Source organism: Henckelia pumila, chromosome 3 (assembly GCF_033568475.1).
Source record: "Henckelia pumila isolate YLH828 chromosome 3, ASM3356847v2, whole genome shotgun sequence".
Classification (NCBI taxonomy): domain Eukaryota; kingdom Viridiplantae; phylum Streptophyta; class Magnoliopsida; order Lamiales; family Gesneriaceae; genus Henckelia; species Henckelia pumila.
The window spans coordinates 194,173,339-194,195,675 of record NC_133122.1 but is presented as its reverse complement, the minus strand read 5'-3'; the positions used below and the strand labels follow the sequence as shown (position 1 = coordinate 194,195,675).

Genomic DNA, 22,337 nt, shown 5'->3' with positions numbered 1-22,337 from the left:
AATAAATACCACTTATCTATAAATTATAAAGCTTTAAAGGTTACAGTCATAGAAATTACATTAAAAAGAAGGCATATATACAAATTTAACGTTGGACATTTGCATTTCCAAATGTCTTAAACTTACGAAGGCTGATTTTCCAGTAACCTATCAGGACTGAGTGTGCCATCTGCCAAAAATACCCCCAGACCCCACTACTTGAACTTCATCCTTAGTAGAAAAACTAGAGAAAATCTAGAAAGAAGATAAAGACATAAAAGAAATATCCCAATTCTACCAACCCATACTGCAGATATATACAGACCAAAATCATTGTTCAATTCACCTTTCTACCTATGCCTATGATGATGCCTTCGCGCCTTTGTACGTTTCCATGATATCCCACAGTCAAATTTGAATCCATCTCTCCTTTTAAGCGAGCCGTTTGTCATAGAAGATGCTTCTGTAGCCTCTGAAGGACTTCCATACTCAGTTATGTTTGTGACTATTGCATGAACAATAATGTTACTTTTGGGGACTAAAACGACTTGTTTCTCGACCACTGTTGTCTGTCCACAACATTGATCCTCAATGGCTTTGCGTTTTAGGTTATGAATGATGGAATCCTTGTCTTCGTTTAATCGTTCTATTGAGATCTGGAAAAAAATATTTGATGAGAACAAGCAAGGCATATCGAGATTGAACGTAATAAAATGACCACAAAGTTTTGCTACAATATCAGCAAAATATGTTAATTACACTGGGATGATCCCTGGATTTTTTTCAGAAAAATTTAAATGATTTTTTTCTAAAAATAATTCTCTCCGCCCCAACTACCAGCTTCCATTGAGTCCCACCATAGGAGTTCCAGGGTTCAAAATACAAAAGCAACAAAAAAAGAAAACCACAGCCGAAAGCTTCATGAATCACGAGTCATGGCTGGCGTCGTGTTAGTGAAGAAAGGTAATAATCAAAAGAAAAGAATAAATAATCACTAGCTCAATGAAAAAGGCATTCTCACCTCGAAGTCAACCGGGATCTTGAGTTCCACATACGAACACTTGCAACCAGAGCTTAAATTCAGGTTCAAAATAATATCAAAAGGTTTTGTGGCCCTCACAGTTCTCCTGATAAATCCGGTAGGACATAAAGAATTCTGAATTTATTATCATAAAAAACATAGAAGTCAACTGGCTCCTCCTAGAACCCATAGAAACTGTGATACCACAAGATTATTTGGTTCAATACAATCTAAAAACACATTAATTACAGAACATAGCACACGTAAAACAAAGGAGGTACCTTTTAAGCTGAAGAGGTTTCTCATTTAGAATTGATGCCTTCATATTTAAATTTTCCGAAAATGAGACCTGCAATTCAGGCACCGCGGTTAACCACAGCCCTAAGGATAACCAGAAAATTACAAAACCTAATAACAATTAAATACTTGACAAAAAAATCCTATTAAAGGAACATAAAATTCATTGGAACCCAAAATCGATGAGAGAGGGGGCTAAAATACTAGGTTTAGGAAGAACATCAACAAAAAAACTCTAAAGGATGAATGGAATCATTAAACATGAAATGAACCAGCAAAACGTTTTACTCATTTTAAAACGCAAAACAATGATATGCCATGAATTATTTCTCTCTTATTAGGACACAAATCAAGGCATTTCACGGTGTCCAAAACATCTATGGATTCAGGGAAACATAATACGGAACTCGCTCACCTCAACAGATTTGACAAAAGGTAATGGAGCTTGTGTCCCATGCACACTTGCTATTCTGAGGGTCCAGTTCCAGTATTTTTTATCTGAAATAAAAGGTGTGCAATCAAAAAAATAACCAAGAATAAAATATGTGCCAAACCGTTGGTCAGCTAGGAGTTGAAATGAATAATTTCCAATAAAAGCATCATAGAGAATAAAGAATCGGATGAAGACACTTTAACACAGACTCTTACGGTAGATGGTGGGGTAAAGTGGTCGACTTGTTCTGTATTATCCACAGATAAGAAGCATATGAAAATGCATACTTTCGATTACTTTAAAGTTTAAACTCCAGATACCACACGAAATGAGAGTGCATTATTCTTTACATCCGTTATCTCAAGGAAAAACATTTTGACTAAAGAAAACTAGGAAGTGCATTATTCTTCACATCAGTTATCTCAAGTAGAGACATTTTTTGACTAAAGAAAACTAGGATACCATGTAAACAGGCATTATTCTTAACATCCGTTATCTCAAGGAAAAACATTTTGACTAAAGAAAACTAGGAAGTGCATTATTCTTCACATCAGTTATCTCAAGTAGAGACATTTTTTGACTAAAGAAAACTAGGATACCACGTAAACAGGACCAGGAGCAATTGGATCGGCATGTTAGAGCTATACAAAACAAACTTGAATGCATTCTTAACGAATTACAGAAGATACATATAAGGAGAAAGAGAATCAGCATAATTTAAGAAATATTACCTAAACTTAAGGCCTGAGTCAAAATTATCTGTACAAAATCAATCCTAACAAATGGTGGGATACGCAGATTGAGAATGCTCATAACCCCTGTAATCACCTGTTTAAGAAGATTTTAGCCACCAGTTCCACCGATTGACATAAAAAAGTAGATACATATTTACATGAAAAAAGTGATGTGATTAGCATGAAGAGAGAAATTACAAGACAATTTAAGGAACGGAAATGTATCACGACATAATTACTTTCAACATAAAGTCTCGCATAGAATTTCCATCGAGTTACCTAAGCGCTGTAGCTCTTTCATATCCATTTATTCTCCATATACACCACTTTTATTGATGACAATTATAGTTACATTGAAAGATATACAAAACATTTTCGTGAAGAAGTAACTCTAACAAGAAAATAAAATTGGCAGGACAGCAATTCACCTTGTCTACAAGTCCATGGATCACCAAATTTGCATTCTTATCTTTCGGGGTTTTCTGTAAATTCAAAAAATGCACAGACCTTTCATCCACGATGAAATGAATCTCATCTTATTAACAAGTTATGCCATAGATGGCTGTAGAAAACAGTTTACCTGAAGATTAACGATTGCAATCTTTCCCCCGCCCTTGAGACATTTTAAGGGCAGATTACATGCCGGAGTAATCTGCAAACTGTACAGAACAACATAGCACATAAAATATGGAATTGGATACAGACTATATAACTTCTGTGTAATGAACAGAAAACCATTTTGTACAGAAAGAAACAGGAAAATCACTCAATGGCAGAATGTAGACACTATCAATCATATAGTAGCCAAAATCAAATATCGGTAAAAATTATCGAGAATTTGAACCATTGAAGAATAAAAATTATGTTTCGTATATAATAAAACACAACAGTTACTTTAAGAGATGTCAGGAAAATTTCTTAAGAACTTGGAAAGGTTAAAGAACAGCGTTCTGAAATGAAGGAAAACACAGAAACATTAACACTCGGGCTGCAAATATACCTCGTTCCCAAACATAAAACGACATCAGCCATTTTGCAGTGCTTCTCTGCAGGATCCATCTCCTTTGGTGGCAAGGCATCCTGGGATATAAAATATTAATAATTAATAACGACCATAACCGGTCTTCGGCTAATGCCAACACATAACTGTTGCTAGGGCTCCCTTTTTAACTATTAAACCTAGGTACTGTATTGGTTGTGTTGTTCACATCACAATTGTGTGCCTCAAAAAAGTATTTCAGCACAATGTTAAAACAAAGAATTTTGGATCTTTAATCCTTACAATTAAATAAATGTATTATAGTGTATGGATGCGGGCATAATTTCAATTAACATAGCCAGGACCTCCAAAAATAAGATGTTGAGAGCTCATAACCTCTCTCAGAAAAGCAAGGAAACTCTTGCGTTCACTACAAAACCTTTACAAGCAAGCTCCTTTAAGTTGACTAAGAGGGTGTTTGGGAGAGCTTAAAAGCTCTTGCAAACAGCTTATAAGCTGTTTTAGAGCTTTTAAGCTCTCAAATTTTGTTTGGCAAAAATTTTTAAAAACAGCTTATAAGCTGTCAAAATAAGCTGTTTGATAGCTTATAAGCTGTTTTTAAAAAAGTAAAGGGGAGGTACTTTTTTAAAAAAGATCTTATTTTAATATTCTATCTCTCTAAAATATCCTTAAATATTTTCATAAATCTCCATCATATCCTCCACCCATTAAATATTAAATATTATTTTTAAAAAAAATTACAAATTACATAAATTTTTCTAAAGTAAAATATTAAAAAAAATTTATTTTTTAATATATGTTTATTCTAAAACTATTTTCGTATGTGTATAACTCAAAATTTTATTTTCATAGAATTATACCCTTTTTGGTAATTTTGACAATAAAAAGATCTTATAATACCAAACATATCAACATCTTTAAGTTGTTTAAAATAAGTTTACCCAAACAGTTTAACAGCTTATTTTTAAAATAAGTTCTAACAGCTTATAAGCTCGTAAAACAGCTTTTAAGCACTAGGAGCTTATAAGCTCTTTTTAATAAGATTAGTCAAACACCCTCTAATTTTAAATCTCCGTTAACTTTACTAATGGACCAAAACCAATTTTATGCTCTAAAAGCGCATCTTTTTCCAAATAAAATTAGAGTATTCAAACAATATCTACCATCTCATACGATTCAAGAACATATTAAAACTCCCAAGAATCTGTAGGACGTTTCCATGATAATTTAAGAACTTCTTCTCAGATAAATTCTTCTTCACTCCTAAAAAGAGCCAACAAGCCTCCTTTTCATGATACTGTTATTAATTAACTACCCATGTACGGGTGATAAATAAATTCATAACGAGCAATCAAGAGTGTAAGCATTCTTATTGCTATGAAAATAACTATGAGTTAGTGCATCATGTGAACCACTAGAACATTTTTACATTACACCATAGGGTGTCAAAAATAGCTCAAATTGTAAACAATGTCCCAGCATCCAAATTAGCCGAGACTTGATTTAAAATATTTTACTTGAACTTGAGAGTTTCAAATTTTAAAGAAGAATTCTGAACATTTCTTATGCTCTTTCTTTTACTTGTGTTTCCATGATTTAAATTTTATGCCAAAACCAAAACTCCTGATATTGCCTCGTCTGAGCCTTCAGTGAAACAGAACATCTTTTAAATAATCAGAAATAGCCTGTTTAGGCTTTAGGAAGACCTTTGAATTGAAGAATTTTCCCAACCAAAAGCAGTACCTCCCAATCAAGAACAGTGTCCCTCAATTTTGAGCCACAGCTTGCCTTGGAGCAACGGCGTCCAGTTTCTTTCAATCCAATCGTCTCAATTTCGAAGTCCCTGTAATATCTTCATAGGAAATAGTTATTAAGAATAAGCAATGACCAAACTTCAGAGATACCATTCTAAGTATACCAAAAGTACAGTACCTATATAGTGTCATAATGTCAAATATAATGAAAACTAATTGCAAGGCTTACTCAGCTCCACATGATGAGCAAAGTTCCATGAATGAGTTTCCATGCAACTCGGCAAGCTTTCCCCGTGATATTCCAGAGCGAAGATGAAGGCCATCAACGTTCTAGCATATTCAAACAAGTGAACAAACAAGGACTGAGTTAAAATGATGCGTAGGAACTAGCAAGGCATAAAATGGGCACGTTGGTTTATAAAAAATCAGCAGAAAAATTGAATTGAAGAAAATTTCAGAAACAGAGCCCATTGAATTTAAGCTGCAATTCTTCGAGATTCGCCGAAAGTGGGCTGCATATTGATAATGTGATATGCAGCATTGCACTTTCGTGAAGAGTCTGAAGACAGAAGAAGGATTCACTACCTGACTGATAAGGAACTTTAGAATACCAGCCTTCTCTAGTTCAACCAATGCCATATGAGTTATGCTTGGGGTTGCACGATGGAAAGGTAGAGATGCTTCCGGTAAGGCTTTGCCTTGGCGCTGTGAACCAGTGGAAAGCAATCAGAAAAAAAAACTGCAGTCATGTTTTAATTGAATTTAAAGACAGGATACATAAAATTTTTAATGTTTGTATATTTTATAAGATGTCAGATAAAATGCAACTAGAAATAAGCTAGGGTGCTGTCCACAAACTCAAGTGCGGAGTATGGATATGTTCCCCTATGAGAGGTTGTCAAATATCATCCAATATTAAACTGGTTGAGTAAAGGGTCAATGGATTGTTACATCTTTACCATCTGAAGAATTTTAACAAGCAGTGAATTCGAAAATATATTTTTAAGTAACTCTTATTTTCCAGGTAAGGTGGTCGCTTATTCTTTCTGGAAATTTTCCTTTCTCACACTCATGTTAATAGCAAATCTACATTTCCAACTGTAAAGATCCTGAACCTGTATCATGCATTATTCCATAACAATGAAAGGCAAAAAAAAAAAAACAAATATGAGATATTGAGATGCTTTGGATGCTAACTAACAGTCTCTGTTGAGGAAAGATGAGAGAGAGAAGATCAGAAAAAAAATTATTTGAGCTAATCATCCTGTGAAAACTCATGCTCGTCCTACACAAGCAAGGGGAAGAGCGGGCATGTGAAAGAGTGCTTTTATTCGTGATCTATCCATGAATCGGTGAAGCTAGGGTGAACCTAACTGGAGACTGGAACCAAGTGATTTATAGAATCATCGGATTAATTGTATAATTATTTTTCAGCGTGAAATACCCCTTAAATTTGGATTTGGCAACATTCGATACTATTTCCTTGTGTTGGAAGTGTCAACCAACAGATTTAGAAATATACAATAGGATTAGTAAAAAGGCTCCGTACTCGTTGAATCATGGCATAACCATTTTTAAACATGACAAAAGGCTGTCATATTTACTATCATTACCTGAAGAGTCCATATGCCCTTGGGGCCACGAAAGTCAGGTATACCACATGAAGTAGATATCCCGGCTCCAGTAAATACCACTAAGTGCTTGCTCTGCATGAATATAGGAGGATTGAGATTTTAATCCCAAGAAGCAAAGTGGACAAGAAGCAAAAACTGTAAAGGCAAACCTTTTGTATCATCACTGCAAGCCTTTCAATCTGCAATTGGGAACATAAACTTCAGCATTTAAGAACTCAAAATAGGGAACAAAACATCATCAGAATGTAATTCAAGAAATGCAAGGCTTCTTATACGTAAAGCTCTTTCATCAAGTTTGGATATATGAGTATTTCCAAAAAGAAAAAGAAAAAGACATTTCGGATACATGAGCAATAGTTTTAAAAACATCTTTATAAAAGCAAAGGTTTTTTTTTTTTTTTTCACCACGGGAGAGTATGGAGCAGAGCTTTTTGAACGTGTATATATTCTTAAAAATAGTTATATATTTCTGTATAATTGTCAGAAAAACACTTCTTGCTTAGGTTTTCTTAGGGTACTACTAGCTCGTTTAAAATTAAAAAATCCAAATCAAACACCAAATTATTTTTTCTAAAAAATATATATTGTTTCTTCTCTGAAACAACATTTTATCCAATTTACCATCTATGCAGTTCATCTAACTGCATTTGATATTTAGTTCCCCAAATATACAAGAAAGAAATAAGATTTCTTAAAACAGAAGTTCTAGCCCCACCATCGGTTCACATATGAAATTTTAGCACGGGTATTATCTATGAAACCAAACACCCAGAAATCAGATCTCACCAATGAACAGCGCACAACAGTTTCAGAGCATCAGATTAAGCATATGACGGAATTAAGTTAGCCCACATACAGTGGAGGAAGATCTAGACGACTAATTAAAGCAATGCTAATGCCAACGGTAAAAAGTAAGGATCGTGAAAGCCACAAAACCAACAACAGTGACAACTCTAGTCAAGAAAAATTAAAAACAAAAATGATACAAGGGGAAATAAAAAAACCCATACTTTCTCTTGCAAGACATGCGGCGGGTCAAAGAACTCGTCCATTCCAACGTTGCCCACATCTTCTATGTACGAAAGCTTCTCGGCATAGCCCAGAGACATGGCTTCTTGTCCAATCCTCCACTTTTCGTTTTCGTTTTTCTTGATTCCGATCAAGAATGTGGGGAGACCACCGGGGATCAATTGCTGTGGCCGTGTGCTTCCGGCAGCACTCCTTTGGTACCAGGTAAACTATTAAATTATATATAAACAGAAGTACTTCGTTGTTTTAAGGAAAACCCGGCCAAAAGCAACTATAATAAATAAATACAAGGACATACACGTTTTTGGTGCGATACCGTTTTACGAATTAATTTTGTTAAAATAAATTTTATATTTGTTTGATCATTGAAAATTTTATAATTTTTAATATTAAAAATATTATTTATGGATCGAGATGATCGTTCCGTGCACAAAATATTTGTGATACTATTTCACAATAAATATATTCTAAAGAATTATGAATATATTAATTTTTTTTTTTTATTTATGATGGTTTTTTTCAGTTACATATCAACAATATCTATTTATTTATTACAATTTTTGCCTCATATATAGATAAAAAATATATGGAAAGAATAAACTTCACAAAAAAGGAAATTGTGTTTTACCTTTATATTTTAAATAACTTTTTTACCTTCTATTTTAATGTGTGTTTTAATAGGATATATAAAATTGTTGAAAGTATCTAATATTTTTAGTGAACAATAACGTATTGGTAAAAATAAATAAATAAATAAAATTATACTAAATATTTTAGTGAACGATATGCTTGAGACGAATGAAAAAAGAAAATGTGAATTTAAATTTGGTATAAATGAAGTATAAAACAAGGATGTCTTGTTTTTAAAAATGTTCGCTTTCAAAAAATTATTATTATTTTATTAAGTTTACTATAAAAATTATATCTCTATTGTATCTATCTCATGCATAACTATTTATCAAGTACTTTATTATTTTATAATTACCAAAGTTCATGCCTACCCTGAAATAAGGAAAAATAAATGTTGGAAAACACAATAACAATTAATGAAAAACTTAGAAACGCAAAAACTAGCGATCAAATGAAATCCAAATCAAATAACTGTTAAAAAAATATTTATGTTACATAAATATTTACTATAGATGAAAAATATACTTCAAAAGTAGGTTTTTGATGAGATGATCTCATGGATTTTATCCGTGAGACAAATCAACCATACTCATAATTAATTCAAGTATTCAACCCAAAAATCCGATAATACATTTTAAACATGTATAATATTTTTTCAGGAATTTTTTTTTTCCCTTTTGCAATGTATAAAATGCGAAAGAGGGAAAGTTGAGAGTGGAATATCTTGTTCGGTTGGTTACCTTTCCTTGTTTCTTGCAAAAATTGTATAGTTTTTTTCACCTTTCCTTGTTTCCTGCTAAACGGCAAAAATGTGTGAAATTTCAATCGAAATGGATCAGTTGGCATGACAACATTGTTGGAAACATTTTAAGTGTTCACATTTACTTAATTGTACTCGTTATCTAATAAAGAATTGAATCAAGTGATTTGATTGATGACGAGTTTTCAAGATATTAAAATAAAGGGGATAATTGCATACACTACCCCTGTGAAATATCGAGATTGCTAAAAACCCCCTGTAAAAAAAGAATAATCTATTAACTCCCCGTGTTTTTTAATCTTGAGCACATATCTCCCCATATTTTCAAATTTTGAATACACAACCTTTTGTTCGTATGTTTTCAGGGGTATTTGTGCTCAAAATTTCAAAACACATGGGGTTAATAGCAACATGAGGTTTTCAGCAACATCATGATTTCACGGGTTGAGTAGATGCTACCCGCAGGGTAGTGCCCTGCGGGTGACATGGCGGCTCATGATTGGTTAAAATCAGTGGGCCTCACGTGAGACCCACTAATTTTGACCAATCATGGGGTTACACATCACCCGCATAGTAGTGCCCTGCGGGCGGCATGTACTAAACCGATTTCACGGGGGTAATATATGCAATTATCCCTAAAATAAATTGGTTCCGTCTAACCTAGCCCAATTAAGTCTTCTCTAATGGTTTTTTTTTTTTTTTTAAAAAAAGGTCTTCTTTAATGGAGCACAACGAGCTATACAGAAAATGTATAGTTATCTCATGCTCTCATATAGTGATCGATTTTATGTTGTCTTTGAAGATTATAAGTCCGTGTTGTTTTTAAAGATTATAACTCCAATGCTCGATCAATCAATGGAATCGTGTATGTGATTAATATTATTTACTTTATTTTAATTCAACATAAATTCCTCACATGTGGTGACATTTGGTTTGAATCACATGCTATAATAAGTGCCATTTGAGTTGGCAGCTGAATTTGGGATCTTATAACTCATTCAAATTGTTTTAATAAGAGTGAGAAAGAGAAGGGTTTTTGCTGGTAGAAACATCACAAAAGTATACTTTTAGATGAATATCCAAATTAATTAACTTTTTGGCAGGATCTAGTTATAACATATAAGCATTATTGTAACTTGTTGGGTAATGAGATCCGTTTTTGTGCTAGTTTAAGCTGCCAAAAGGCTGTTTGGACTTTGTTTCCACATCCAAGAACCTACCTGCTATGCATTCAAGTAATGTGGAGAGGATCCGAGCTACCAAATATCGTCGTGCTTCAACAGAAAGGTCAGTTTATGATCGAAAACAGTGTGTCAATCCATTAGGATATTCTCCAAAGAAACCCCATCCTTGTTCAGTAAAACCAGGTCATTTCGCGCTCGCAAACCAGTTCTTTGTGTGTTCTTTGTTCATCATACTTGGAGCAGAGCATACATAGGCGTCCAGAAGGGATCACTATATGACCAGATTGTAAAAAAAAACAAGGTCTGTCTTTGCTGAATTCCAGATGAAAAGGAACAAGTCGGGCTCCAAACTATCAGATTGCATTTTAATCGCCTCTCTAGAAAATCATGTCATTTGAATTTCAAGGTTTATCATCTTTTTCTGCCGCCTCATCTTTGTAGTCAAGAGCTTTCTCAGATGCTGACTGGGGCACATGCACAGACTCACACAGATCGATCACTGGTTTCTATGTGTTCTTGGGAGATTCCCACATCTCGTGGCAAGCCAAGAAACAATCCATCGTTTCTCATTCATCAGCCGAAGCTGACTATAGGGCACTTGCTTCCACTGCCTGCGAAATTGTTTGGATTCAGCAACTACTCCATGGTCTATCTTTACCATTCTCTGCTCCAGCACTCATTTTTTGAGACAACACAGCGCCATTTCCAGTGCATCTAATCCTGCATTTCATGAATGACAAAACACATAGAAACCGATTGCCACTTCATGCGAGATAAGATATATGAAGGCCTCATCAAAGTGCTATCAGTTCGCTCAAACTCACAGCTCGCAGACATATTCACCAAAGCGCTGCCACATAAATCTTTGTTCCCTTTCTCATCCAAGATGGCCATTACAGATATTCATTGTCCATCTTGTGGGCGCGTATTATGATTAATTATCAATTAGTTAGATGAATAGTTATTTAAGTTGGTTGGTTAATATATGAGATTATCATCTTTGTATATAAAAAAAACTCTTATCATTTTTACTCAATGCAGCGTAATAATTTCTCCCAATTCATGATATTCTCACCCGTAATAGGGCTTAAACGGAAAACATGAGAGTAATCCTGCAATGGGTTTTGTAAAGAACATACCATCTCTGCCCAGACCCTCGTCTTGGAACCCAACAGTCGAGAATTTGAGCGAATTTTCAATGCTGAAAGTAAATTAGCAACTTCTTCCTGGACTTTCTACTAACCAAACTGCACTAGTGACTAAATTGCTTGATTGCTACAATACATTAAACCAACCAGTTTAACAAGGAGTCTTCCTAATTGAAAGACAACCACAGGAGGGACTGCTTATGTCAAGACTTTGAGAGTTATCCATAATCTATTTTTCGAATATTTCAGCACATGATGCATCATATAGCCAAATGAAGCAGAACATTTTTGTTAGCCAGCATACACAAGGGGGAAAAAACTCGCAACACCTCAACAACCTCAAAAGCATCCTAATATTGAAGTTAGAAATCAATAATCGATCCCTTTTACAACAGGTAAATCGCTACTGACTTGTCCGAGATACTGAAGTAGGCATTCATTAATCAATAATTTCCACAAAAAATTTCATACCTCGACCAGTTACACTTACAACAGCTTATCAAGGAAAACTTAAACAACAAAACTAAATGGAATAACAACTAAATTCAAATTTATTAACTTAACACATGATACATAGCTAAAGATTGCCATATCAAAGTTTCACATAACTTGCCTATCAGCAGCCTCAGCAACAAGAGGCAATCTTGGAAGTTGGCCCAGCAAACAGGAAGAAGATCCATAAATCAAACAAACAAACAGAAACAAGAACACAGTACTATCCAAACTCATAACTATATCCAATCCCACACCATCTCTAGGGCTGAAACTTCTCTCCAAAAGGTCAGGAAATATCAAGAGCACATCAAGAACTATAGCCTGCATAGTATTGAATCTCACGTACCTGCTGAAATTGGGATTCCTCACAACAACAAAGTAAAGGGTCAAGAATACCAGAAACCCATTAAAAGGAAAGCTCTTGAAGATCTTGATAGCCGGAACTAAGGGCTGGATGGCGGTTTGAAAGGGAGAGAACTGCGTGATGACATATTTCCCATACTGAATCCCATCAAAGAAAGGGTAGAAGTAGGTGATAGCTGAGATTAAACGGTCAGGCGCATCAGCTGAGTTGCTATCCTTGGATTCGGATGTGACGGTGAATTTTCTGGTAGTTCTTGGTTTTCTCAAGTGCGGAGCCCGGAAGTTGAGTGGCGAGAATCGGAGGTTGGGATTTGAAGAAGATAATGTGTGAAGGGGTTGCTTAACAAATGTAGCTGAAGGGGTGGAGAAGAGATTGGTCATAGCCATGGCTGAAGGAGACTGAAAATGGCCGATGAAATCTTGAAATTGGGTGGGTGAATTGTGTGTAGTAGAGATTTGCTTGCCCCAATCTCTCAGAAGCTCCAGCTACCAAATGATTCCTATCCAAGGCCTACAAGACCCAAAAAGGTAAAGGTCCAATTTTTCTTGGGCTAAATAAATGGAACACGAAAATATTTTATTGTTGGTTTCGATTTTCAATTGATCCACCTCGTGTAATCTCGAGTTTTTTTTGATAAATTTTTATATGTAAATTGTGGAAGTTTAATTTTCATCCAATAACTTTTTTGTTTGATCTTGATTTGCCTCAACTCTTTGAATACAATGAATATTATTTATTCGATATCTACATGACTCATGAAATCCATAGTAAATATATTAAAATTTACCTAAGCAAAAAAAACAAACAAACAAATTTGTTTCCTCCCATTTTGAGAATTGGGTGTTATTTTGCTTTAAATTTCTCTTTTATTTTTGCTTATGAGTTATGTAGGAGAGAATCAGTGTCAAGTAAACAATATTCGATTATTTAGTTACTTCTAATGAACAAAAAAATCTCAATAAAAAAAATCCAAAAATGGGATGAAATCTAATTTCGACAAGTTAAAAGACAAAAAACTAAAATATGACATGATAAAAAAAATAAAAATGGCAATTTATAGGAATAAAATTACAATTTTCGGAAATTAGAGATCGTATGTTGATACTAACAATGCGATGCTCCAAACTCTTAAATTTAGATTAATGTAGTGTTTGGAAATTTTTGTTAAAAGAAAGTTGAGAAAAAATTTCTAAAAACTATAACGCTCTCTGAAGAAGAAAAAAATTTTAAAAAAAATGAAAAAGACAAAAGAAGAGAGATCTTAGACGCTCTTTATTATCTATATGTCAATTTACCTCAAATTTTAATTTTTGAGTAAATATTCCTCGATATTTACTTAAAATTAAAGGGTAGACATTAAAATACGAAGCTTGTGTTTCAAAATCAAAGACTGAGTTGATGGCACCACCTTCCCTAAAATAAGAGAGGTCAAACTAATTCATACCCACTTGAGTTGTGAGTCTTGTGACAATGTTACAACTGATATATCGACATATACAAAGACACTCTTCTTAGAAATGACATATTGACATATAACTCATTTGTCGTCAAAGTCTCAAAATTTGAGCCGAAATATCTAATTAAAGCTTCCCCAGCTAAAAATAATAATGATAACCGACTTATCCACTTGGGGCACTTTTTTTTTTTAACTCTCGCTAATTAAAGCTGATATACTGACCAAAACTATATATCTACTCGATACAATAATCTAGATGGAATACAAGAAAATGGCTCTCCTGTGCTTCCTTGGCCAAAAAATAAGTATCTTGTGTATACACATGAAGCAGGCGTGATTAAGCTTTTAGTCACTCGTCGAAATAATGAAGAAGCTCTGGGTTCTCAATGTTATCATCAATCTTGCCACCAAGAAGGATCTTCTCAATTAGTTGGTTGATAGAATTTCCTCTACCCTGAGTAATTTGCAAAACAAATCAAATGCAAATAACTAAACAGAAAACTGAAACTATGTAAAATAAGTTGCAATAAGGGGGCTCCTCACCTTGATGCCTATTGCTATTGCTGTTTTTATCTTAATCAGCTCACCTAGTCTTAAAGAACCTCTCTTGCTATCTTTCACAAATATGAGAGGCACGTTTCTTGAAGATGCCAATGCAGGCAGATGTTTCGTAAGCCACCGAGGATTGCAATCGGATGCTAGAAATATTGCCTACACATGCACAACATTTAATCTCTTGTTAAAATGCGCATCGCGCGGCTAGCAGGCATTGATTCGGAGAAGATGATCATCACTTCAAATGGCCAAAAGTAAGAGGGGTAATGAAATCAAAGCCGTGGAATTACTTCAACAATAGAACATTTCATAGAGCACTGTATAAACTGGAATCGAAATGTTCAAACACTAGCCGGAAACCAATGCGCGGCACAACCAAACAGAATTAGAGTTAGCAAATCACAAAATGAGTCCACCACGAGTAGATGAAAGCGCCAAGAAATGGGAATAACCACATAAATCGACCTGAAGGTAGATTCCCGGGGCTTTGCTATCATCAAGATTGGGCGAAGGAGACTCCTCAGAAGACCCCGCTACGCGAAGTCTCGGAGGCATCCGCTCAAGCACACGCGTGACTTCATTCACCCCAACTGAAAATTGTTGCTGATAATCACAAAAAATCAATTCTTTCGTTGATACAAAAACAGAATGAAAATGGAGAAACACGACCAGAGCCAGCAGAGAAGGGAAACTAAAATGAACATCATCAATACAAAATTAGAACCTTGACCCAAAATTTATAAGGTAAAGTTGCATCCAGAGCTCTAGCCGATTCTATCCCCCTGCCCAAAAAAGCCATCAAAGTTTCCTCAATCCAACCCAATTCAAAAGCAAAAACATTCAACTCATATTCCAATAAAAGCAACACCAAAGCCAAATCAACAGGTATGCGCACAAAATTTGCATCCCTCATATTGAACAAATTAACACTACCTCTGGAATGATTCGAGAAGAGTGGCAAGACTTTCTCCATCAAAGCAACTGCATGAACACCCATTTGCAACCATCAGATTTCACATACAATGACACAATCACAAACAAGAATCAGGCGAGAGGAGTAAAGGCGATTCACATACAGCTGGGACTGAGGATGAGCAATCGGATCTTCCTCAGGCTCGCCCGCTGTTTTTTTCTTACTTCGCATGTCAGCAGCCCAATTTTTCTTTTTAAATTCTTGTAATAATAATAAATCGTAAAAGCCCTAATTGCTATGAAATTTTATATTTACAGAAATAAAATATGTTATGGGCCCTAGAGCCCATGGAATCATCCAATCCAATGGGGCTCGGCCATATATCGAAATTTTCAATGGCATTGAAGTAAAATTTTCGGTATTAAGAAAAATATGTATCTAAATTGGGTTTAGTATATGCCGCCCGCAGGGCACTACCCTGCGGATGACATGTAATCTCATGATTGGTCAAAATTAGTGACCAATCATGAGCCGCCACGTCACCCGCAGGGCACTACCCTGCGGGTAGCATCGACTCAACCCTAAATTGGTACGTATATATCGAGATTTTGGAAGAACAATATAAATAGCGTACTAATTACCTCCAATATTTGTGAAATACCAAGATGTCCGCAAAATCTTTATTGCAACACTCAAAATGTATGGGAAACTAGGGAAGTACTACCCACATGTCAGATCTAACGGTTCGTTTTTTTATGCAAGTTAGATGTTCATGTGAACATCTCACTTGCATAAAATATGGATCGTGGATATCCCATTGGGCACTACCCCAATGTGGTAGCATCGACACTTTCGTAAACTAGATCGAGAATCAATTGACTTGCTATGTCAATTCATGTCTATGTTATCTTACTATCTTACTATCTTATAATGGCTTAACCACTTAGAATAACTACTTTTGATCATAAATGTGTGTAGACATAAATACCCTTGATATTAACTAACTTATTTAGTATTTAAATATTAATATTTTATTTTATTGTTCTTAAAAACCAACATGACCACTTCTTAACATCCAAACACACGTTTAATGTCACAAACCCACAAACTCACTTATTTTTCAACATTTAATTTTTTTAAAAAAAATAGTATACATTTTTAACTAAAAAATAGAAACTTTATACACTTGCAACGCGTATGCTCCGATGACTAGTTATCAATGATAATGTAATTCCTTTAATATCGTGTTTGAATGAAAATAGTTCAAATCAATAGATTTTAAATATATTCAAATATATTATTTTCATGTTTATTAGTATGTCACGACAATTAAGGTGGATTTCAAGTCCACCCAATAATAGTGTTATTTGAAATCAATTCTATTTTATATAACTAATGTGTAAATAAATAGTGTATGAATTTAAAATTTGATTTTTGTTTCTATAGATTTGAAATTATTCTACCCAAACGCAACTTTAAAAGTAGTTTGTAGTTTGGTAATTGTCATTTGTGCTTAACAAATAATATATTTGTTTTTTCATAATTCAATGCTTGACAAATAACAAATTTAGGCACATACTGATATTTGAAAACTTTAAAGTTGATTCCAATCTAATCTGAACTAGGTCCAAAATCTATTAAGATTCCGTCAACAACTCGTTGGTTGCAACCCGGTTTTGGATCGTGTTATACATCGAATACCGAAATCCGGTAAATTTATAAGTAGTTGAGTCGGTTCGATTACATCTCTTTGTAATTCGAAAATAGACATATATCGACCATGCCATAATTGAGTTGCCACAATGTTAGTTCTAGATCAAATTGGACTTTGGTTATGAGAATCTTAATAAAGGATCGGTAAATGGAGGAACTGTATAGAAAGACTTGGAAATAGTAACATCTTTGATAGTGCAATGGTCAACCATTGTGGGGGCAAAATGTTGCACTCGAGTGTGAATATTTTAGGGAGAATACGAAACTTGACATGATTTGGGTGGAGAATCTACTACTTCTTCATAATTATTATCTTTTTAGAAACAAATAATAATGTTTAGTGTCTTGAAAAATTGACATGAAAGAAATTTGGAAATGTGACTTTGAGGTTGGCATAGTACTCGATGTAAGTAAGGAAATGAACAAGAAGTATAATTTGTATTTCAAAAATGCCGTGCGTGAAATATCTTAGGATGCATTTGAGGGGGAGAATTTGAAATCCATGGTATATAAATTTTTTTAGTGGGCTTAAAAAATAACGTTTATAAAATATCTTAAGATGTTAAATCTTAAATTGATACCTTACTTATTTACTCGTTAGAAATACAAAGTATAATAAATTTCAAATAACATCGGGATTGGGTTTAAATACATCATAACTAACATGAAATACTTTTTAAACATGTAAAATATGTATTTGAACTTTATGATCGTACGTACTTATCTAAATAACAAAAATGCATATTTGAAATAAATTGATCCAAAAGCAACCTTAAACCCTCGATAATTAAATCATTATTTCAAGTATTATTTTAAAAAAAATTCATACATCGAACAAAATGCTTAGATTCGAACACAACATTAGATTAGAGTTACAAAATATACCTGTTTGACTCAGTCATTTTCATAGGAATAAATTAGATGAAAAAATATATAAGACAAAAAATGTGGTTCTTTGCCTTTGTGATTGTGTGTACTATATCAATATTTACATAAGTTCATTGTTCATGCAATACGTGTGATATGGACTAAGATTTTGAAACTCAGTTTCACATGAAAAAATAATGATAATGGAAAAGGAAACAACCAAGTAGTAACTTTCCTTTTAGAAAAAAAGTGTTTTTTGTTTGATTAGGGCACATTATTTATATGCTTTTTAGTTGCTTATGGAGTAAGAATACTAAAGCCATTCACTTAAAAGGTTATTGTTTGGAATATCAAACATCTATAAAGGTGTATCCTATTAGTTTGGTTCCATAAACTTTTTTTTATTCAAAGTACTTTCATAGGTCTGTGATAGAATCTACTGCTCATCAATGGTGGTTTGGTTGAATTAATTATAGCTTTTTTTTAGATATATAAGTTTTTTAAAATATTGTTAGTATTGTAGGATTTAACGTTTACCGATTTACTAAAAATTACAGTCGATAACAAAGTATAAATTTAATATTTTGAATCATATAACAATCAAGTGTTACGTTCAATTAGTTTTTTAGTCGGGATAATTCTCGCACACCACAAAGTATTATAAAATTTTAATGATTTAATCTTATTCAATTGATATATTAAGGTTGCTTTTACCTAGAACAATTATTGCACACCGATACGAATTATTGATAAATAGAAAAATTTGATACATAAACTATCAAATAGGTACATGATACAACTAAAATTCACTTTTATATTTAACTTAGATTGTCTTCACTTCAATTATTATTATTATTGAAGTCAATTTTATTTTATATTTTATTTTCAAGAATCACTTTATTGATTATTTTTTAAAATATATATATTTATAAATTATATTTATAAATAAAAATCATTTTATTGATATTAAAATGGTATCATCACTAACTAATATCAAATATATCATTTTATTACATTATATTACTTATCTATGTATTATTTATCACATATATTTACCAAGCGGTACCTAAATATAATATATTTTAGACATATATATATATATATCTATCTATAAATATATTATAAAATAATATTATTTTATTTCGATATTATAGTATTATGATTATATTAAAATTATATTTTAGTAAATATAAATCATATATATCGTTAAATATATTTAAATGTATTGATAAAATAAATATTTTTTTACCGGAGCTCGGGGATAGTGTTATCGGACAATTGAACTAACCGGACATATTCACTTTTTTAATTTTTTTTGAAATCTAGCATTGTCATTTAAGAATTCGGAGAAAATGTTTAAGAATTCGGAGAAAGTGTTCAACATAAAAATTAAAACATGCAGAAAAAAACTCCTGAAAAAAAAATCACATGAATCTCACTCATTATTCTGATTGTGTATGATCTAAAATATTTAGTAATAATTAGGGGAAATGATATAATAAATGTAAGCATGTTGAGTTAGTAATATTATTCCAGACTGGTTTGGAATTTGGATGTATACGATGTATTGACTCAGATGGCCATCACATTGTACATTCTTATATGTATGTATGTATTGCATTTCATATCATGTTGAGCATACGATCATCTCTTTGTTGAATAGTGCTGTTTAGCCTTTTTTCTTCGTTGACGACTAAGTACAGAAAGTCATAGCGTGTAGTTACCTAGGAGATTTCATGTTTCAATGAACGGTGGTAGCAATAAAATGATATAGCGTGCTACATACTTAAATGTTTCTATATTAAACATGAGACATCAGATTTGATCTCTGATTACCAAATTATGTTACATGCATATGCACATAAGTTTGTATATTTGTGCTTTAAGTATAGCAGAGATTAGTCGCTCACGGTTTTATTTTAATCTTTGATACTCCATTTTACAAGGGAGGTTTCAGGTTGAATGACTATACAGATCAATTGTTTGAAGAAGATGTTCATTCATCTTTTTCATCATTTTTTTTTTACTAGATTAGTCAAAAAAACTAACGAACAGGTCGACCCGCAACCCATCATTTGGGGAGGTGGGTTGGAAATTTTCCGACCCAACCTACTTATATGACGAGCCTAGCAATTTTTTTAGTTATAGAGGTAGGTCGAGACGGTTTAACCCGCAAATCTGTGATTTGACCGCTCTACTTTTGTACTATATATTTCAATTTAGAAAAATCGATAACTTTCATTGTAAGATTTTTTAAATCTACTTCTCTATTTTTCATGGATTACACGTATCACGTATGTTGAATCGGTGTTTATATATGTCGAATTCATTCCTGCCTTGAAAAAGAAAAAATTAAACTCATGTCAAAGTCACGTTTTTTTTGTTTGCAACTCAAAGTTCTCCTTAAGCTAGTTATTGGGTTCTGAAATGAATCAATAGATACTGATAAAAATATCTCACTCTATGATATATACAATAAGAAAAGATTGGATAACCCTGTGATATGGAAAAAAAATAAAAATTTTACGAATTTTTATATAATAAATTATAGGGTTTGGAAAAGAGGTAACTCGTAGAGGACCATTTACGGTGGTCCACGTGCCAGATGGGAAACCGACGGGTAGGATCCTTCCACTGAGAAGCAATCGTATGGTTGATAAGCTTTTCCAGACAAAGCTAAGCTATCAGCATGGAACGGTCCAGAATCGTCCACGTGTACCATTCGATAGCGTTATTATACCGAATGATCCAACGGACCGCACATTCTCCTCACTTCTCCTCTCCCCTCCCTCTCTCCGATCGCTGTACCGTATCTCCGCCGCCGGAAGACACGGTCGCCGCCGAGTACTTTGCTGTTTTTCTTGTCTGTAAAGTTTTTTCTGGATTTTCGAATTACTTTTTGCTATCTTTGATTTTGAACCTTGATTTTTGCTGATGATTTTCGAATTTTGTTGCGAGGTTTGAAGTTTCGTGCTATCGATAATTTGAGTTTCGCTTCTCTTTTCCCCGAAATTTCAATCTTCTGCTGGGGGGCTTCCGAGCTGCAGCTCAGTGTGAATCCAGAGTAGCTTCACGTTTTTCATCCGATTTTTTCTTTGTTTTTTTTTCCCCTCGAATTTCTTAGTCCAATTTTTTAATTTGAATTTCCGCTGAAAACTTGCATATCCACTTCCCTCTTCTCAGAACTGTGACTATCTCTCCCTGATAATACTCGAATAATCGTAAATCTTGGGATTTTTTCGACTGGAAAAGAATGGCGGATTCGGATAACGAATCGGGGGGGCACAAAGATCACTGCGAAATCTCCCAAAAAGAGCAAGACAGGTTCCTCCCGATCGCAAACGTGAGCAGAATCATGAAAAAGGCCCTGCCCGCGAATGCCAAAATATCCAAAGACGCCAAAGAAACGGTGCAAGAATGCGTCTCTGAATTCATCAGCTTCATCACCGGCGAAGCTTCCGACAAGTGTCAGCGAGAGAAGAGAAAGACGATCAACGGCGACGATTTGCTGTGGGCGATGACCACTCTAGGATTCGAGGATTACGTCGAGCCACTCAAAATTTACTTGCAGAGGTTTAGGGATACTGAAGGGGAGAAAAGCGCCTTGGCCGGAAGAGGAGAGAAGGAGGGCGGCGTCAGCTCCGGCGGCGGCGGAGGAAACGGTGGCGCAGTGAATCTAGGGAATAGTACCGGTGGATATGAAGGAATGTATGGTATGAATATAATGGGCCACCAAGGAGGACCCGTGTACGGGTACGGGCAGATGGCTGGTGGATCCGGGAAGGTCGGATCGGGCTATCATATCGGACCCGGGTCGGGTGGCTCCGGCGGGCGGGCAAGGTAGCTTGAATTCTGTCGCCCCGGGTCTTCGAGTGATTAGTTATTATAATCCTTGATTGGTGGTGATAATTCTGGTCATGGGTAATTAATTTCTCTCTATATATAATAATAATTACAATAATAATTAATATATATTTGACTATATTTCATAGGCAATAAATTTTATGTATATGTGTTTGGTTTTGTAAGGTAAATGACTATAGTTTGGTTTCTTTTTTTTTTTTTGCTGTTTCTATATGTGATTATTATTGGTTTTTTTAAAAACCTTGATCTTGGTTATTTGTTTGTAATTGTGATACTAGTTAAGCTCGGGTTGAAATATAGGGAGATTTTGATTATGTTGTAGACTTTGAATTTTTATTTTTATGAACGATATTCAAACTTGCTTTGTATGTATTTTCTCGAGAACTTGACCATCTGTTGGATTATAAATATTGTTCAAACATAACTATAGATTCCTAGATTTTTATAATAAAATATTGTAATTTGATTGAACGAGATAGCGCAAACATTTAGACAACACTTGATGTG

The 22,337-nt window shown here is 34.0% G+C and overlaps 4 protein-coding genes across 5 annotated transcripts; 1 reads left to right on the top strand and 3 right to left on the bottom strand.

Annotated features, from left to right (window-relative positions):
• Nucleotides 1-61: 61 nt before the first annotated feature.
• LOC140887603 (NAD-dependent protein deacetylase SRT1) lies at nt 62-8,105 on the bottom strand. 2 transcript variants are annotated; one of them, XM_073294957.1, is made up of 14 exons: nt 7,863-8,105; nt 7,002-7,031; nt 6,832-6,924; nt 5,804-5,923; nt 5,448-5,548; nt 5,208-5,316; nt 3,465-3,544; nt 3,045-3,123; nt 2,893-2,946; nt 2,462-2,558; nt 1,713-1,795; nt 1,282-1,349; nt 1,001-1,106; nt 62-635 (listed from the first exon to the last, which is right to left on the bottom strand). In XM_073294957.1, exons 1-14 carry the CDS (start codon nt 7,959-7,961, stop codon nt 330-332), a joined length of 1,425 nt encoding a protein of 474 aa, XP_073151058.1. In that variant the 5' UTR covers nt 7,962-8,105; the 3' UTR covers nt 62-329. The 2 variants fall into 2 exon arrangements, with proteins under 2 accessions (XP_073151058.1, XP_073151059.1); XM_073294958.1 differs by having other exon boundaries at nt 5,208-5,307.
• Nucleotides 8,106-10,333: 2,228 nt separating this feature from the next.
• LOC140891125 (protein TIC 20-v, chloroplastic-like) lies at nt 10,334-12,954 on the bottom strand. Its single transcript, XM_073299436.1, has 2 exons — nt 12,445-12,954; nt 10,334-11,175 (listed from the first exon to the last, which is right to left on the bottom strand). The coding sequence occupies exons 1-2, from the start codon at nt 12,846-12,848 to the stop codon at nt 11,085-11,087; spliced, it is 495 nt and encodes a 164-aa protein (XP_073155537.1). The 5' UTR covers nt 12,849-12,954; the 3' UTR covers nt 10,334-11,084.
• A 917-nt stretch (nt 12,955-13,871) lies between these two features.
• On the bottom strand, nt 13,872-15,636 carry LOC140892498 (uncharacterized). Its single transcript, XM_073301418.1, has 6 exons — nt 15,550-15,636; nt 15,407-15,454; nt 15,198-15,255; nt 14,939-15,076; nt 14,462-14,629; nt 13,872-14,372 (listed from the first exon to the last, which is right to left on the bottom strand). Exons 1-6 carry the CDS (start codon nt 15,615-15,617, stop codon nt 14,268-14,270), a joined length of 585 nt encoding a protein of 194 aa, XP_073157519.1. The 5' UTR covers nt 15,618-15,636; the 3' UTR covers nt 13,872-14,267.
• A 4,868-nt stretch (nt 15,637-20,504) lies between these two features.
• On the top strand, nt 20,505-22,020 carry LOC140887076 (nuclear transcription factor Y subunit B-3). Its single transcript, XM_073294103.1, has 3 exons — nt 20,505-20,829; nt 20,933-21,030; nt 21,150-22,020. Exon 3 carries the CDS (start codon nt 21,220-21,222, stop codon nt 21,808-21,810), a length of 591 nt encoding a protein of 196 aa, XP_073150204.1. The 5' UTR covers nt 20,505-20,829; nt 20,933-21,030; nt 21,150-21,219; the 3' UTR covers nt 21,811-22,020.
• Nucleotides 22,021-22,337: the final 317 nt, after the last annotated feature.